Here is a 19,882-nt window from a genome sequence, read left to right as displayed (position 1 = left end):
TCCAATGACTTTTGACTATTAAAAAGGGCACTAGCCCTTTCAATTGCCGATTGAATGAGCCCTTTCCGAAGTTTCTACGACAACTCCTTCGTTATGAAGTGTCCTGGTCTAATAAAAAATAAATAAATAAAATGTTGTGCTTACATTACTCTTTACTTAAGCAACTCTACTGTGCTGCCTATGATTTGCTCTTGCTAGATATTGATATGTTGCATGATGTTTCTTGTAATGCTTTTTCCTAATTTCATTACTGCAACATTAGAAAATTCTATTTTGAGCTAGAGCTCAAAATACCATTTAGAGCACAATAGAAAAATGAAATAATATGAAAATTAGATTGAATGAAATTACAATGAAATGACATGAAATTGAAATTACTGAAATGTATTATTTACTTGCTGGATGATTTTATTAATCCAACATTTATGTTTCCTTCATTATTATCCACGTTTTTAAATAAAAATTTTGTCCAGCTATTCACAATTCTTTGGTAGTCATATGATTCTTTTGAAAGGCGAATAATTCATTTACATGTTAACAAAATAAAGACAAAAGAGTAGCACCAGACTTGTTTCTGAGACTGATTTGAGACAGTTTTGAACTATTTCTGAGACCATTACAGACAGGAAGGAGGGGACACATTCAGAGTAGCAAATATTTTGTTTGAAAAGAGAATATATTGGGTATGAAACAAAATTACTCTTTTGTTATTATAGCACTACCTTCAAAGCAGCATCTCTCCCACACTGTTACCAATGGTAGATTTTTTTTTAAGTTTTACTACCAAACAAAAAAGATACCCATGTGTTATCATACGGTTTCAAACCCTTTAAGGGTTAAAAATGAAATTAAGATGATAGTGATGGTAGAGTGCAAAATGATATACCAACTAGTGTCTTCATTGGCAAATATCTAGTTCATTACTGGTGGTTTTTCATATTGTAATGCGAAGTGTAACATGTAGATACATTTTCGACTTGATGAAATCCAGTTTTTCCAGTGTGATTACTATTAAACTGCAGAGAAGAATGCTAGTTGAAATAATTTAGGAATGTGGATAACTATGAAAGGAAACGGGATAACCTAATTAACAGTAATATGCTGCATATTGTAAAGTAAGTATATTCGTATTTTTGTAAGTATATATCATATTTTAGCATCTTCATTGAGTTTTTTTATGAACATCTGGAAGCATAAGGGAAAGTGGATGTAGTGTACATTGTTAGAAAAATAACTGTGATATTTATAAGAATATAAACAAAGACTTTAAATCATACTACTTATTTAGGAACTATCACACTACTTGGTGTCTTTTTTATGCTCGTTCTCAATATAATTTTTTTTAGCAACAAATCTAATTTAAAGACATTAGATGGACCCTGAATTCAGGAAACCTATTTACACAAAGAAAACACTAAGCATCACAAGAAATAAAAAACAAAGAAATACATTGTTCTGGAGTATATATTAGACCTTCAGGAGGGGGAAGGTGTGTGTGGTGCATAAACCAGGGTACTGTCATGGTGATGCTTTAATTGTCATCACTTGTGGCAAGTAGTGACACTAATTGAGAATCACTATAAGGTGTCTTTAGGGGCTTTTAATTGGATTTGCAATTGAAATGATTGTCATATTTAAAACAATCATATAAAGGAAAAAGTTCACAATTAGACCACTCCAGAAAGAGACATACTAGAATAAAAAGAGGCATTTTTAGGCACATTTTCATCAATTATCATCATCATCAGTTTTAATCTTTTCTCTATGTATCCTAAGGCTACATAAGACCATTGCAGGAATGCTAGGGATGAATTGTCAAAATACAAACCAAACCATAAAAATAAGCATAAACTTAGCAGTGTAAAAATCTCTCTTTTTGTTTTAGCAGGTCTTCTTCCAAAGAAGCCTAATTCTCAAACTTTGCCCATAAAAAAGGCATCATGTAGGATGTTCATCTTGTCCCTATGTAAGTAAAAAAAAAATGCTGTATATGTAGAATACCATGGTTGCAACCACTTTTCTTGATTTACAAGCCAATATGTTTTCCTTGTTGTTCAATAAAAGGCACAGTAAAATTCCTAAAGAGGGGTTTTGAACAAGGTTTTTTTAATAGTATACTTATTGTTTTGATCTGACCCTATTTTCAGGAGCTATGGGCTATTATGTTTTTTAGCATTGGACATGGTCATCTCTTACTAGGCTACTAGCTACTGCTGAAACCCAGATTAGTAAGGGATTTGATTGTCATTTACTAGGTTTCTAGCTATCACAGCAACCTGGATTTACTGTAGTATTATTATGTCTTATAAATAAGCTATGTTTCATGTGTCTCCAATGGTACAATGTTAAGCATGCCTGCTTTTCACATGAATGCTTGGAGTTCAATTTCTATTTGAGGGAATCTTTAATAAGTTGAATTTAAATGTAACAGTACAAGCCTATACTACAGTTAAAATGCTTATACAGGTTAGTTAGGCAAGAGTTTGTTCTTTATTATAATAATACTCTAATTTGAATTCACAAATCATGGGTGACTGGGTTCAATTTGCCAAAGGGAATTTTTAATACATTGACTTCAAATATAACTGTACAAGCCTGTATTATAGTTAAAATGCCTATGCAAGTTAGTTTAGGCAAGAGTTAGTTCTTTATTATAATAATACTTTAATTTCAATTCACAAATCAAATTTTTGTTAAATCCCCTAAAGGAATTACTGGATTTTACTTACTATATATCTACATGTTCTTTATAATGTTGAAAATAACACTTGCTGTAACAGTGTTAAAGAAAAGGAAGTTTTTTGAAAAAAAAAATGATTCTTGTAATTATGTATTTCTTATGTTATCTTCTTGTCAAAAGATAAGCATGTATAAATATTGCATATGCATCATATATGGTTATCACCTATATGATCATATTGTCATTCATCAAGTTTGTACACAAAAATGCAGTTTTTTGTCAAAATTAAAACTATTTTATTTTTAATTACAAAGGGCACTAGATATAGCAATTTTCTTTAAAATGAGCCATTATACTACATCTCTCAATGATTTCCCAGTGCACTGCTACCTAAGGAGGGAAAAAAAGGAAAGAACAAAAAAAGATGCTGTATATGCAGAATATCATGTTTGCAGCCACTTTTCTTGATTCACCAATATAATTCCAATATAATTTCCTTGTTGTTCAAGCCAAGAAATGGTAAAATTTCTATACTGCGTTTTTAGACAAGGCGGTTCTAATAGCGTACTTCTTTTTTTGATCTGATTACAGGTTATTTATTTTTTACTATGGAGCATTGTCCCTTAATAGGTTGCTAGCTACTGCTACAAACTGGAGCAAGTTATCTCCAAATTCATTGATTTTATTGGGCTAACATGTTCCCATCAAGGGGGTTTTAACTGTACAACAATGCCAATCCTCTTTCTAAACATCATAGTTACTTTTCTGACAGGCCTAACATACATATACCCCACCTCTACCTTCCTAAAGGTCCTAGATATAGTCCTTGGCTAAATAATATAGGGTATTTCTCCATTGTTTTGTATTCCTGCAATCAGTTTCTTGGCCTGTCAAGAGCCCTTGGCTTATCTAATTGCAAAAGAATTTAAGGCTATTGCATATTAAACATGATTTTAAAATGTGAAGAGCAAAGGAAGGAAAAATGAGGGGCATAATCTGATTAACAGAAGTATTTCATTGTTGGTACTAGTGTAGTCACTGGCCCTATCATAAAGAAATACCACAAAACTCCAAAAAGTTCTAAAATAGTTACTTATATCATTCTTAAAAGCACTTTACTTTACTCTTACCTCCTAGCAGCTAAATGTATAGCCCAAATTGTATGTTCTTCAGTGGTGTAATTTCATCAAAATCCTAGGAAGAGAGGGAGGGTGGCAAGGCTAGAGCTAATTTTCCCAAATCAAGTGAAAATGACAGTGAAAACTGGAAACAACCCATATTACCATAAAGGTAAAGATATAGGCTACTAAAGAAAACTCAGCCATATCTGTGGATGCTTAAATTATGCAGGCTTATCTTGGCTTTGACAAGTTCTAGCAAAAGGACTGCATTGTGAGGGGAGAGACAAACTGTGGTCTGAGAGGGGAAGTTGTCTCTACTGCCCAATAGTAAATTACACTCCTGATGCTCTTTGTAAATTTTTAATGTGTACCTCTTTTTTTTCAAATACATTTAACAGCAAACTGGCAACACTAAATATCAAGTTAGCAACTTTTTGCTATCTAGGAAAGGAGTTAAGTTAGGAAAATGAAATTTTCAGGAATGGGAGAAAAACTCATATTTGGTTATGGATATGGCTTAAAACTTTACCTAAATAGTAGAAACTACATTTTCAGAATTAAAACCAGTGACAAAGAAACTGATAACTGAAAATTCAAGTGAAATGTTTTTCTGTCAAAATTTCAATGGGCCAAGCATTTGTCAAGCAAACAAATTTCTAAGACTTAGAAATCAGAAGCAAGATCACATGGAAGCTTGTAAATACCTTCCCAGATTACGTTTTTGACCCTGAAATCAGAGGCGCCATTTGAGGGGGATCAGGGGTGGGCAAATACCTACCCCAGATTTTCCAGGGGGCCCAAGCTTCCACCACAAAGGGCCCTTTGCCAGGCATAATAATCCCTTATCTCAAACATAATCCATTCTGTCCAATTGATTTGAAATTACTGCATGCCTATTAACCAAAAAGCATAATTACATGACAACCCTTGGGGGTAATTATGCTATTAATCATTGTACACTTTGAAAGTAGGTTAGATACAAAATTCTCAAGTTCTTTCAAATGCCCATTTCCTAGATGATCATATTAATATTATAAATCATGAATATTTGCTGTAATTCATCTAAGTTGACAGATTAAAATAGGTCAGTTCCTGTGAAAAGTTTCGACATTAATTTCTTTGTTTTAGTGAATATAAGCCACTGGTTTAGATTACTTGAGTCAGTTCTTATTCTGTTTCTGTCCTCATCTTATGTGCATTTACTATATTGTATGTGTAAATAAACATTTTTATTCTTGACACATAAACCTTATGAAAGTTAGAGACACTTGACATCCTCTACTGGTCAAACCTCAGATTGTAGGCAAATGCTACCATAAGACTCTAAAGATGAGAGCACAGAGAGAAGTAGAAGACTTTACATCATTAAGCCTATTAACTTTTTACTTAGGTAAATATAAAGGTATTAATAGCCAATAGCATTAGAACTCAAAAGATCACCAAGCATTTGAAACAATTTGTGACAACTATGATGCTAGGAAAAAAACTTCATCCAATCTGGAAATTGGACTACTACTTTGGAGGATGAAATGAAGTGAGAGTACTCTGAGACTTTTGACTGTCTACTAGCCAAATTTGACACAAGGCTCACAGATAAATTGCCAGTGCTAAGCACACTCAAAGCCTTGGATCCAAGCTTGACCAAGTTTATGGACACAGAGTTGCTCAAGCATTTCTCTGCTCTTTACAGCAAGCTGGATATCAATGACATTCTTCTTGAATCTCAAGCTGGTATTGCCAAGCATTTCTTGCTTGATGAGGAGGAAAAACCAGAAAAATTCCTAGACATTGTTGACCATCTTCAAGCATTACCAGTGGCTTACTCAGAAGTAATTAAGTTACTTTGTATTGCTTCCACACTTCCTGTGACAACAGCAAGCAATGAGCATTTGTTTTCTAGCCTAGAAACAGTGAAAAACTACCTACAGTCTACAACAGGAGACAATCAGCTCAGTCACCTCCTTTTGATGTTTAAAAAGAAGGATTTAGTAAAAAATTGGACAATGACCAGCTTGTTGATGATTTTGCAAAGATGAAACCTTGGTGGTTCCCCTTGTTACCTTGAGTGTTGTAATATTTTTTTCTCTTTTTATATTTTTCCTTTTTGTAAATATATTTGATCTGAAAGATTTCTGCTGAAAGAAAACTGAGACTTTGGTTACAACCCTCAGCATGTTAACAAAAATTACTTTCATCAACATATTGTTTACTTAAATGAGAAAGTTTCTCGCTGAGGAAGGCCAGTCTGTAGCCTGGTTGAATTTTCCACTTTCAGTTGAATCATTTAACCTTGTTGATTGTGATCTTTGATGTTATAATTAATCTTAGAGGTCAGTGTGGCTGAGTTCCATGTTTGGTTACAGTACATTTCCAAGCAACACATGGGTGCTGAAAACATATTTTTACATGTGTGGTAATATTTTTTTCTCTTTTTATGTTTTTCCTTTTTGTAAATATATTTGATGAAGGAAAACTGAGATTTTGGTTACAATCCTCAGCATGCTAATCAAAATTACTTTCACTGATGTATTGTTTACTTAAATAAGAACATTTGCTGAGGAAGGCCCACCTGTAGTCTGGTTGAATTTTTCACTTTCAGTTTAATCACTTAACCTCATTGATTGTGATCTTTGATGTTATAATTAATCTTAGAGGTCAGTGTGGCTGAGTTCCACATTTGGTTACAGTACATTTCCAAGCAACAAACAGGTGCTGAAAATGCATTTTTACTAAGAATATTCAATCAATGTACTGCCAAAACCCATATTTTGTCTTACACAACATGAAGTGAGTTGGTGGGGGGCAAGATGGAGTTCATGCCCACCCAAGATTTGGCCCAAATGGCACTTCTGCCTGAAATAATTACTGAAAGTTTCATTTCCAAACTTAGCCTCTTTCAAAGATAGCAAGAAGTTGCTAAAATAGAATTTTACCTGGGCAACATCAATAACATTCAAGTAAGAGCAAAATTCATGGAGAATAGCCTAGGGCTGTGCAATTTAGATTAACCTATGTATTTGACCATTAGCATGGCTGGGGGTTAAGTATACCCCTAGTGAAATACCTTTGGGAATTATATTGATTAGGCCTGATTAATGTTTTTATAATTTTGAAAGTCTGCTTGTTGACTTTACTTTGTGTTTCCTTCTGAGCAGGCCATCTAATTCACTAGTAGCCTGCACCATTGTTTTTTGTTTTCTTTTGGTTTGGTACATAGGCTACCCTAGGGTTAAATCTGGAACCATTAACAGGAGGGGTAAAATTTGAGGTGCACTGTCAGAAAAAAAACAGCCTAACCAAGATAATTTAAATGCACATAAATAAGGAATTTAATGGTTGCTACTTTTATTTTATTAGCATGTCTCTTTCAGAAGTGGTCATACACTAACCTAGATGTGCACCTGTACCTATGCATTTCTTTTCGTGCAGATTCATTAAAAAAATGAAAAATTTACCAGCTCAGTTTATAGGCTAATGGGCTATTCAATAATAATATGGCAAGCATAAGGCTTGTTTTGGAAACAGGTATTATTACTTTGGAGGGTTTCCTTTTATTTTCCAACACAAATTTATTTTCCCATTGCTTAAGAATCTCCTTTGAACTCTGCAAGGATTCATCCATATGTTTAGCTTAGCAGGCCTCGTTATTCAAAATTTAAAATTTTTCCTTTATAATTGCCAATTATCAAAGTATAAGAGAAAATTGGGAAGGAATCCGCCGACTGCTGATTTTGACTCTCCGCTTAGCGAACAGAAAGGTACTGATGGCAGGTTACGCAACGGGCGTATTAAGGCTGAAGACACAGCACAATGTTTTTCAGACACTAGAGTTAATTTTCAACCACTCCTTTCCTAAATATCTAAAAGAGCTTAAAATACTGAAGAATCTGAAATTTCAATCACTTATACCATTTCAGCATACATGCTGATTTGTTTTAGTTTCCACTTCCTTACCAGATCCCTTTGTTTAGTTTGTTACGTAATTTTGATTCTGAGTTTTTCTTATTTCCAAAGCACGAATGTTCACTTTTAGAAGTAAAATACATAGTAATGTTATAAGAAGCGAAATTTCAATATGGTTGAGGTAGTTAAGGTCAGAGGTAAGCTTAGAACAAATATTATCACCTGTTTCTTAGAAAACTACCTGAGTTTAGTACTTGAAAAACTTTAAAATTGCATTATTGATAAAATTACAAATCAATCCCCTAATCAATGATTAGCATCCCAAAAAATTATTTTAGCCCCCTCTTTAGAAAATGTTTGCCTCAAACGTTCCATCTTGCTTGAATTCTGAGAAATATTTATGCGGGAAATTTTACTTAATAAATCTTTATTATATTTCAATTAAAACAATTTAAACAACAAAATTACCCCTCCCCCATAGATTTTGAAAAAAAATATCCCTCTCTTCTCTTTTACATTTCTATAAAATAATACTACTGATATATTTGCAAAAATATCCATTTTTATCTTCTTTCCTCACTGTTTATTTGACTAATTTTCAACCAACTGTAAAAACATTGCATATAGCAATACTGTGCAGAAATTAGGATTTCGCCTACTTTGAAAAAGTAGTTTCCAAAATAGTTTTTAGTGATATCGTTATACCGTTTTAAAGCCAATAAAATATATGTTGCAGTCTCCATACGATTAATCAGGCCATGTTGTGACACTGAATTCTCAGCCATTTTCTGGGAAAAAAAATATAACTAAATGCGGAGCTAATATGCAATAACAATTGTTTGAAATTATGCGTCAAAATTAAAAATTACTAATAGGTGATTCCAAATTATACTTAAGGCTGCATAATTACTAATGATAATTTACAATACGTGGTAAAGAAGTTTTGGAAGAATCAATTATCGGGATTGATTAGTTGAGTATGTTGAGCTGCACAGCGGCATTTTTCAGTTTTTAACACTAGGATTGTTAAAGACACAGTCTTCTGTTTTTGCAAGCTTTGACTGTATGTTTTTGTGTTTCAGCGTTATTCTTTGCATTTAGCTATTTTTAAAAAGGGTTTTAAAGGCAAGTTCACCCAAAAACATTACTACCAGATTCTGAATTGACTTTTTATTATGGCACTTGGTATTAACCAAGTGACATATAGCAGTCGCCAATTCTGTCGGTCTGTCTGTCGGTCCCGGTTTTGCTACTTTAGGCACTTCCAGGTAAGCTAGGACGATGAAATTTGGCAAGCGTATCAGGGACCGGACCAGATTAAATTAGAAATGGTCGTTTTTCCGATTTGACCATCTGGGGGGGAGTGGGGGCCTGGTTAATTCGCAAAAAATAGAAAAAATGAAGTATTTTTAACTTATCAGCGGGTATTTGGATCTTAATGAAATTTGATGTTTGGAATGATATTGTGTCTTAGAGCTCTTATTTTAAATCCCGGCCGGATCTGATGACATTGGGGGGAGTTGGAGGGGGAAAAACTAAAGTCCCGGTTTTGCTACTTTAGGCACTTCCAGGTAAGCTAGGACGATGAAATTTGGCAAGCGTATCAGGGACCGGACCAGATTAAATTAGAAATAGTCGTTTTCCCGATTTGACCATCTGGGGGGGGGAGTAGGGGCCGATTAATTCGGAAAAATAGAAAAAATGAAGTATTTTTTAACTTATGAGCGGGTGATTGGATCTTAATGAAATTTGATGTTTGGAATGATATTGTGTCTCAGAGCTCTTATTTTAAATCCCGACTGGGTCTGATGACATTGGGGGGAGTTGGAGGGGGGAAACCTAAAATCTTGGAAAACACTTAGAGTAGAGGGATCGGGATGAAACTTGATGGGAAAAATAAGCGCAAGTCCTAGATACATGATTGACATGATCGGAACTTATTTTCTCTCTTTGGGGTAGTTGGGGGGGGGGGGAGTAAGTCTTAAAAATTAGAAAAATGAGGTATTTTCAACTTACGAACAGGTGATCGGATCTCAATGAAATTTGATGTTTAGAAGGATATCGTGTCTTAGAGCTCTTATTTTAAATCCCGACCGGATCTGGTGATGTGGGCGGGGAGTTGGGAGGGGGAAACCTAAAACTTGGAAAACACTTAGAGTGGAGGGATCGGGATGAAACATGGTGGGAAAAATAAACACGAGTCCTAGATAGATGATTGACATAAACGGAACGGATCCGCTCTCTTTTGGGTAGTTGGGGGGGGGGGGGGGGTTAATTCTGAAAAATTAGAAAAAATGAGGTATTTTTAACTTACGAACGGGTGATTGGATCTCCATGAAATTTGATTTTTAGAAGGATATCGTGGCTCAAAGCTCTTATTTTAAATCCTGACCGGATCTGGTGACATTGGGGGAAGTTTGGGGTGGGGAGACCCAAAATGATGGGAAACGCTTAGATTGGAGGGATTTGGATGAAACTTGGTTGGAAAAATCAGCAAAAGTCTTGCATACGTAATTTACATAATTGAAACGGATCCGCTCAATTGCGGGGGGGGGGGGTAATTCTGAAAAATAAGAAAAATAACGTATATTTAATTTACGAAGGAGTGATCGGATCTTCATGAAACTTCATATTTAGAAGGACCTCGTAACTCCGATATCTTATTTTAAATCTCAACCGGATCAAACGTAATTGGGGGGGGCAGTTGGGGGGACCGGAAATCTTAGAAAATACTTAAAGCGGTGAGATCAGATGAAACTGGATGGAAAGAATAGAAACCTGTCTAAGATACGTGACTGACATAACTGGACCGGATCTGCTCTCTTTGGTGGAATTGGGAGGGGGGAGGTAATTTTGAAAATTGAGGTATTTGTAACTTACGAAAGGGTGACCAGATCTTAATGAAATTTGATATTTAGAAGGATCTTGTGCTATAAAGTTCTAATTTCAAATTCCGACCAGATCCTGTGACATTCGGGGGAGTTGGAAGGGCGGATCCGCTCTCTTTGGGGGAGTGGGGGCGAGGGTTAATTCTGAAAGATTATAAAAATGAGGTATTTCATTAGGTTCTTTAGGATTCTTTAGGTTTTGACCTTCTCACAAGTACCAAATGAGCTCTTGGCTCTTCCAACCTCGTACCATATGAGCTCTCGGCTCTTCCGACCTCGTCACAAGTGCCATATGAGCTCTTAGCTCTTGTTTATTCTTTTGTTTCATTGAAAAAATAGTGTTAGTCTGGTTTTATGGTTTACTCTGACCGCAAATTTTTCGGAATCTGAGCTTTATTCTTAGCATTATATTCTATTGAAAGGAAAAGTCAATGTCATTTATATGAATATTTGTTGTGCCTAGCTTACTTGTGTTGATGTTTTTGCAAGAATAAAAGATATTATCAAAGGTAATTTATATTTATATTGAACTATAAATTCAGTAGTAAATGTGAGAAACCTGCAAGTTGCAAGACCCACTCCCTAAGGAAGGGGTGATCTATTAGATATAGTGCGCCATTTATATGAATAATTATTGTGTCTAGCTTACTTGTGTTGAGTTTTTTGCAAGAATAATGGACAGTGCTCACATCTATTTCTAACATGCAATCTCTGTTGACTGAAATTTGAACGATAAAGAAATACTGCACTGTCCCTGGCTCTGACTTAGGAGTTTGTGCTTCCAGTGAATGTAGTTAGTTTTGATTGGAATACTAGTTTAGATTGGAATACTGGACTGTCCCTGGCTATCATATTAGATTAAAAAAAAGGTAAAGGTAAAGGATACGGCATTAGACTTTACAGTCCTTACCGGCGGTGCTGATCTCCGTTTCTTGGCCCTTCAGCCAGGAAGTGCAATGGGGAGTTGGGGGCCAGCCATCCTGTGCTTTCGCACACCCTTCCTGTTTACCTTCCCAAGATTTCTCCAGGTTTTTTCTTGGACAGTTATTTTAGATCTGTTGCTCAACATTGTCACCAGATCCTTGCTTAATGGTGCAAAAATTGATCTGATTATCGGAAAAGCTCTGAGTTTTTTTTTTTTTATCGTGGTGCTATTATCAGTGCTAAAGAGTTTTTGTATAAGGAGTTGAATATTCAGAGTCGATGTTTGAAACCTGCAGAGAATGAAGAAAGTGTATTTTACATATGTAAACAGTTTAATCAGGCGACAAAGTATAATTTGCCTATTTCCACTTTTGTGACTTTCTCGCCTTCTGAAACACAAACAATCGAGGAGGCAGTTTTGGCTACTTTAGTCTCGAAAGTTAGCGAAGTCTCTCAAGAAATTGTCAGCTTTTTAGAGAATGCGACGCATCTGGGCCCTGTTTGGCCAGTTAGAATCGATACGAACGTTACAGCTAACCCTTACCCAGCTCCTACGTTTGCTGTTGTACTAAAAAACTGTCGTGCAAACCTGGCCTCACATAGTGCTCATAAGGACTTTATCGATAAACTTTGCTCTGAGGCACCAAGTGAAACAACTGAACTTAAGAAATAGGCTTTGGAATGGAAAGTTTTTGTTAAGTCAAAGGGTGCAGCAAACATAATTGCCGAAAATGTTAAGAACAGTACCTCAGGTATCTTGGTGAGTGTGAAATCCCCACTGTTTGCGGTCTTGAAAGATGTACCGTCTGAATACGATGAGAATCAAGTCAAATCTCTTATACCAAACTGCGCAAAAGTCTTACAGTGTGGAAAGTCCCGAGTATTCAAGATGTACTACGAAACAAAACCTGATTCAGTTCTTGAAGGTGTCTGTGAAAGTATGCTACAAAAAAATTTCCACAAAAGCATTTGTATGTCCCAGGCGTTGTTTTTCGCGTCGTAAAACAGGGCATCTGGCCTCTCAGTGCTCCAATCAGGCCCTCTGCTCTCGCTATGGATCATGCAATGACACCTCTCCTAGCTCGGAAAAAATGCTCTGACTAGAATGTAAAGTTGCCGGCCATGCTTGTTCCAGTGCAAAGTGTCACAATAACAACAGTCAATTAGTAAAGCAAACGGTATGATATGGATCTGTCTACTAATGCGCAAGCTGTACTTTCGTGGAATAATAATGGAGGACCTTTAGTCAAACTTCCTGCGATAAAAGATTTCCTTTCGGACTGTGACGTATTGTGCTTGCCAGAACAATTTCTTGACGAGTCATAGTAAAGGCCTTCTGGAAATTGACAATAATTTTGCTAGCTACTCGGCACCCGCTAAACGATCCACTTACAGTGGAAGTCGCTCGGGTGGTATTTGCAATGCGTTTTAAGACCTCGTGCCGGTCGTGCACTTTTGATTCATTTGATTTTTTTTTCTTGCTGTCCGAGCAGAAGAGTATATTATTGTAAACGTTTATCTCCCTACATATTACCGTAATGACTGATCAGAATTTCTATTTACTTCTGCGTGCAAGAAAGTAGGGTCTCGCCTTTCAAATATTCGCCAGTTATATAAGAGTTGTGTTATTATAGGAAATATAAACTGTAATTCAACTGATCCCTCGCTATTGCCTACTTTTATTTTGTCTGGTCTTTTTTACGATTGGCTTTGGATCTTACCGAAAGACCTTGATTACACTTACACACACAATTCAAGTCACATGTTGAACCTTGACCACAAAGTTTTTTCAGCAAATTTTCAACTGTCACCTGTTCACGTCGTTACTGAATTCCAACTATCAGGCCACTTTCCAATATCTGCATTTATTTTTCGTCCTTCTGCTCAGTCTAAACCCCCCCCCCCCCGCCACAACTGCATCTGCCTCAGGCCCAATTTTAGAGGGATTGGAAAAAATCCAAGGCGATCTTTTCGCAACAGTTACTAATTCAGTCGTATACAAAATTCATGTTCCGTTCTAGTTGCTCATGAGAAATTCGCAAGCTATTACAAATGAAACACGGATGTTGCTAGATTTCTATCTTGCACAAATTTGCCATGTCCTGCAATAAATAGAAACAACCGCTATACCTCTTAAATGTATGCGTCGGGGTGTTATGAAGCATTGGTCCTGTAATCCGAACCTGGTTGAAGCTTGGAGAAAATCTAGATTTTGGTACCATTTGGAGCTCCAGTGTAGCCGTCCTCACTCTGGCTGAGTTTCCGACACCTGTCTTTCTACCAAAAGAAAGTTTGCAAAAGAACTATTTATGCACACGAACCAGACGGTTGAAAAGACGTCCCAGCAAGCTTTTCTGTCACAACCTTCCTTCTGGAGAAATGTATCAAGTGATCCTCCGAGAGCCACCTATCTGCTCAAGATATTCCTGATTCCGAATTGAATTTCTACTTCTCTACTGAATTCTCCCCGCCAGATGCCACCCTACAGTCCGAATATGAAGATAAGTTTGATAAATTTGTGTCTAGTTGTTCTACCCACAATTTTGTTGTTTCGGTTGATTCTGTACTGCGAGCAATCCAACTCCTAAAAAGTAAGAAATCTTCTGGCATTGATAAAGTGAGCGCTCCTTACATTCTGTATGGAAGCGAGCTGCCGGTAAACCATATTGCTCTTTTGATGCTGCTGATTGTTACCCAAGGATTCGCACCTTCTTCTTTCTGGATCAGAGATCTCACTTCAATTCCAAATAAAAGAAAACTCACCATCCACGGATCGTCTTTCCGCCCTGTAACGGTGGCTACTACCTTCAGTAGGCTTTTTGAATTTCTGTTCAGTGACCATCTGAACGTAAAATTCTATGTTCCACCTTACCTGTGTGGATTCCAGCTACGTCTTGGTCGCTCCCATACTTTATCGGTTGTCGTGAACGCATTGATCGATGCTGATGTATCAGGTGAAACTTTCGTGTTAGCCGGGTACGATGTTCGTAAAGCGTTCGATTTTCTCATTCACGTCGATATACTACACCTGGCAGCAAAACATGGAGTGAGCCCTTTATATATCAGAGCCCTTCGAGACATGTATTATCGTCTTAAAGTTCGCCTAATGCTTCAGCCATTATCTAAGGCTGTCAGATCTCAAGTCTACGCTCCAACCCGTAATATTTTTGTCAATATCGAAGAAGGTACCCGTCTATGTGCTGTTTCTTCTCCTTCACTTTTCAATAATGGAGTTCTTGATGTACAGTCAGCTTTTTACACATATTTCATCTTTGCCGGTCTTGATGTATCTCTCGTATGTTATGCAGACGACATTCTGAATTTGAGCCGCACTATCCAGCGCATTAGTAATATTTTCTCAACGCTACAATCGGAGTATCTAAGAATAGGCTTTTGGTTCAATGCTGAAAAGCCTGAAGTTGCATTCTTCAACTGGAAGCAAGCGTCGCCAGGAAAAATTCCTCTCGGAAATAGTAGGATTAAACCGGCAGATCATATCGCCTACATCAGACTTCCCATTGGTTCGTCAATAATGCACACGCGACAACTATTAATTGCTCACATTGAACGTAGAGTTGGGTTATCATATGCTTCTTTTGTTACGAATAAGTTACGCTTCAATCGCCGTCTTCTTTCGAAACTTTTCAACTCTGTCGCTCCACCACATAAACCGAGTAGTTTCTGTTCGTTTCAAATTTCAATGCTACTCCTTACTTTCGATTGTAAAAAATTGTTTTGTTTATTTCAGTAAAAAAAAAACATTTTATAATAATGTAAAAATACGACAGAGAAGTGGCTGGCCTCGCTCTTTTCCATGTAAAATTTTTACAGGCGAGAGATAAACTTTTCAGGTGTCTTGAGGTTTCTATTACAGCTAATTAAAAAAATGTCACATTTTAAAGTATATGCTATTTCAGATACTGTTTTAGTGTATTATAAATACTTTCGTTGTGTCTTTAAGTGTATGATGTAACGAAAAATATTTATATTGATCACTCACACCTTAGAAAATTGTAATTTTTCTCTCTCATTACTATGGTTGTCAGGACGTCAATTATGAGATAGTTTATATCTCGAAATCAATCTACATCATAGGGAAATGGTCCAAAAAAGACAGAAGTGACATTTTGTAAATAGAGACATATACTTGATGAAGTTTAATATGTTTAAAATAAGGTGTACTCTAATCATAAGAGAGCGCAATTCCCATCATTACTTTAGTAATCAAGGTTTTGTATAATAATATAATACAATGTCTCGGTTTAGGCTTCAGGTGACAATAAATGTAAAATTTGAATAACAAAATTTATATCAAAAGGGGAGTATCAGGATTTTAGAAATGCCTAGGGAAGGGCATGGCCCAAAATCGTTGGAGTGATTTGAAACAAATCCCGGTTCAATAGTTATAGGAGGATTAGTCTTACTCAGCCTATTCAGTCTTCAGAACTAAAAATCACAGCAATTGTCAATGACACCCAATGTTAGATATTTTAATTTTTTATACAAAAAGTAAACTTAAAAAAATAAACTTTATTGCAGCCTTTCCATTGTTTGAAGCAGTCTTCATTTGCTGAAAAAGGTAACAAAAATGAATTATTAATATCTAATAAACAGGAGAGAACTACAACAGTATGTTTCTTACTTTGATATTGAAAGTAGGGACTTCGGGTAGAGAAAGTAGAGAATGTAAATTTAAAAGTTACTAATCATTAAAATAAAAGCTACCAGTAATCTAGCACATATCACAACTTGCTTGATTATAGGTTTAAAGCAGGATATTTACTCATTTTGTTAATTAGAACGTAAGACAGATTTAGTGTTGGAAAAATCAGAAATTTATAGTAAGTAAAAAATTATCAAGAATCAATTATTATAGTTAAAAATTAATATTAAATGAAAGAATGTCATAAATAATCATTCTAAGTTGAGATTACTACTGTTAGTTTGTTATGGCTTAAAAGTTTTCTTTAGTGCGTTTGGTCGTTACAAGATTACTTATCCGGCAAGCCCGATCATTTATCCTTCTAACCCTGGAAAAATGCAGGATTACTGAGAATAAGTGATGTCATATATAAATAAAAATTTAGTATTTTCGAGAATGGAAAAAATATGTGATATTATGTATAGAAAACAACAAGAGACAGCAATTATGAAACTTGAAACACTCTCTGGCTTGTAAATAAGTTAGAGTTGCATTCGATTCAACAAAACTTAGTTAACTAACAAGCCTACTTTTTGCGCTTTTATGGTTTTATTTACCAGAAAGTAAACAAAGTGAACCAAGAAATATGACAAGGTTTTTGCAAATACAGCAAAAAGTTTGGCAGAAATTCCGAATTTGCTATACCGTTAGCCGTGGAAGAAATTAGGAATAAGCCATCAGGTTCAGGAAGGTGAGGCCTGAAAGAGTCAAAACAATGAAGAAGGCCAAAAACAAACCTTTTCTGAAAATTTTAAATCTCTTGAGTCCTTTTATAAGAAGAAAAATAAATTCGTAAATTTAAAATTCAGCCTCTGAGTAACTGCTTTTAATAAACAGCTGCATTATTCAATCTGGGAAACCCTTAATGAATCATCATATCTTGCAAAAGCCATAACTTTCCCTATAGAGGTAAGAAGGCCTTCTCCGTATATCTGCAGGTGCGTGAATGCGATCATTTGACAACCATGTACCAATTAAAAAAGGAATAACGTGTAAAAAAGTATTTTGTGAATAGACATTTATTAATAATCTTGTACCGATTTGGTAAAATTTGTCTAATCTTAGTGAAATACTTTACATTTTATTTTTTTCCAAAGCATTTAGTATTATTCACGCATTATTGAATGTATTATTTAGTAGGCTATTTGGTGTACGCTGCTGGGTTTTGAGTTCCTTTTGAGATTCAAGGTTTTCCCCTGTTTATTAAGGTGTGCATGTTTGTTTAAGTTTTTTCTTAACCAAATTCAAACGATTAGATTTCATCTTCTTTGTAATTTGAACTTCAAGCTGGGAAACCCGGGCAACAAGGCTAAAATACTTCCTAAAATAAGGAAAGCTAAAAATAAGAAAATAATTTCCCTTAATAGATTGCTTGATCTAAAAAAAAAATCTAAAATATGGCTAAAAATAACGGAAAGATTTCCCTTAATATATTGCTTGATCTAGAAAAAAAAAAAAAACCTAAAATAAGGCTAAAAATAAGGAAAAGATTTTCCTTAATAGATTGCTTGATCTAGAAAAAAAAAAAAATCTAAAATAAGGCTAAAAACAAGGGAAAGATTCCCTTAATAGATTGCTTGATCTAGAAAAAAAAAATCTAAAATAGGGCTAAAAAATTAGGGAAAGATTTCTCTTAAAGGCTCATACTCCTACATACTCTATACGAATCGGCCATATTGCTACCTTCATCAAAGCCAATTCCAAAAAAATCTTGATTATTTTCAATAATTTGCTTAGCAAGTTTTACCCCAGTCAAATCATTTGCGTTGTCCTAGCATGAAAATCGTTCTTTTATTCAGTTATTGTTGTAGGAACGAGTGACAAGACCAAGCTGCACCTTTTTGCTCTAGAAACGATTTAAGATATTGAACTTTCACTATAGAGGCAAGCATAAGCTTTCGAGTTAGAATTTTTTGCCAGAATTTCTTTGTTGATCTACAAAGAATGGCAAAATATTACAGCAGAAAAACGGCAAAATATATAGTTAATTCATAAAGTAACACAAACAAGGTTTAGGTTTACAGCGAAGTACATGTGATTAATGTTGTCATTAGCCTTTTTTGCCTATAATTTTTCAATTAACAAGTTGCCGAATAAGTATTTGTTGTTATCTTTTACACGTTACATCCGGGAAGTTAATATTAAGTGGATTAGTCGGATAAGAGATGCTTGAACGCATTCCTGTTATTCTGATCAGTTTTGTAACGCAGTTTATTCACTTCAACTTTATCGAATATTGAGGTTTTGATAGCCACTGTTGCTCAGAATTTTGTTTTGCCCCTTTTCCTTTGGTTGCGCAAAAATATCGTTCAAAAGCCAATTACTATTATGAACTGCGTTCAAAAGTACTTATTGAAATCTATTCTTTGCTTATACTGCTTCAGAGCACAAGAAGCTACAATTCGTTCATTTAAAGATAGAAAATTCATGTATTCGGGATTCGGGAAAATTCTTCGGGAAAATTTTTGGAATATACATCTTTTCGTATATGCTAAAAATACTTTTGGTTAGTTTTAAAGTTCAATGGATTTGCAAGAGCCTTCCATTTTTTTTGTAAAAATTGAAATTCTTTGTTGTAAGCTTCATTGAATTCGGGAATAGTCGTTTTGGCATTACTTTTCAATAAATAATTTATAAGACAAAACTGGCTAGGTATGACAAATGAAAGGAAAAATTATGAAGCCAGAAAAATTCGAGGCGGTGAAAATTGGAAGGATAAATTTGCATAGTTGTCCTTTCACTGTTGCTTGGAAAGGACGTCTTAATTAAAAGTTTATTTTTTTGTTTTTTTTATTGTTGCCGTTAATACATGAAGTAATTTAATGATATATACATATAATAGTACGTGCTAGTTGAGTTGTTGGCACGGTAGACTTAGAAACCCTTTATCCGTGAGGACAGGGGTAACTCATCTTCATTTTTTTTTTTTTAAACCCTTTTAGGAGGGTTTCTATCCGTATATTTTTCACCTTTTATTTTATTTTCTCCACTAAGGGTGGTTGAGTGGAGGTCTCGACAAAAAAAATATCTACCAATTTATTATTGCTTTTTTCACTTGCTAAAAATATTCTCGTTACTTCTTCTTCACAATAATGTTTCGTTTTGTTAACTTTCAAATCTCTTTACACCCTATTACTCTTTGAACCTTCATAGAAATAACCATATTTCTTACAATTATAACGATACAAGTACAGCGTAAACTTACCAGTTTGGTACGTTATCAATACTATCACAGGAGAGAGAATACTCGTTAAATGCTTCATACTCTCCACAGGTTAATAACCTTGGATAGCCGTTAACGCATGTAATCAGCCTTTTACAATCACCTGGTACAGCATACCTTGGGTATGGTAGAAAAGTCTGAACCAACGATCCTTTTGGTAAACTGTCGGGGTCTGGGCAAGTAAACCCGACAACTCCTGAAAAAGCAATAATTTTTAAGAACTTCGTAGCTAAGTAGGACGGCAAATTTTGAGTTTCTGCAATTACTTTGCTAGGCGGAAGATAAAAACAAACAAAACAACTGGATGCGCTTTTTTATGCTTTTTCAAATTATACAATGGCTACTATCCCAAACTCTGTTTTGAGCCCTTAAAGTGACATTTTTTTTGCCCGTAAAAATATGTTAAAAACCTACCATTGTATTCTAAATCCAATGATAACC

General features: G+C 35.2%; 2 protein-coding genes across 2 annotated transcripts in view; both read right to left on the bottom strand.

Moving 5' to 3' along the window:
* Window positions 1–7,454, bottom strand: part of LOC136038589 (ATP-dependent DNA helicase Q4-like) — a 102,885-nt gene extending 95,431 nt beyond the window's left edge. The window contains exon 1 of the mRNA XM_065721784.1: window positions 7,337–7,454. Within this exon, the coding sequence (XP_065577856.1) occupies window positions 7,337–7,423 (87 nt within the window). The 5' untranslated portion in view covers window positions 7,424–7,454. The remainder of the gene's footprint in view (window positions 1–7,336) is intronic.
* An 8,534-nt stretch (window positions 7,455–15,988) lies between these two features.
* Window positions 15,989–19,882, bottom strand: part of LOC136038377 (protein obstructor-E-like) — a 44,939-nt gene continuing 41,045 nt past the window's right edge. The window contains exons 5-6 of the mRNA XM_065721445.1: window positions 19,424–19,637; window positions 15,989–16,086 (exon numbers count right to left, since the gene is read on the bottom strand). Of these exons, the coding sequence (XP_065577517.1) occupies window positions 16,080–16,086; window positions 19,424–19,637 (221 nt within the window). The 3' untranslated portion in view covers window positions 15,989–16,079. The remainder of the gene's footprint in view (window positions 16,087–19,423; window positions 19,638–19,882) is intronic.

Source organism: Artemia franciscana, chromosome 18 (genome assembly GCF_032884065.1).
Source record: "Artemia franciscana chromosome 18, ASM3288406v1, whole genome shotgun sequence".
NCBI classification, from domain to species: Eukaryota; Metazoa; Arthropoda; class Branchiopoda; order Anostraca; family Artemiidae; genus Artemia; species Artemia franciscana.
Note: the sequence above shows the minus strand (reverse complement) of the source record. Positions and strands in the feature narration are given on the sequence as shown.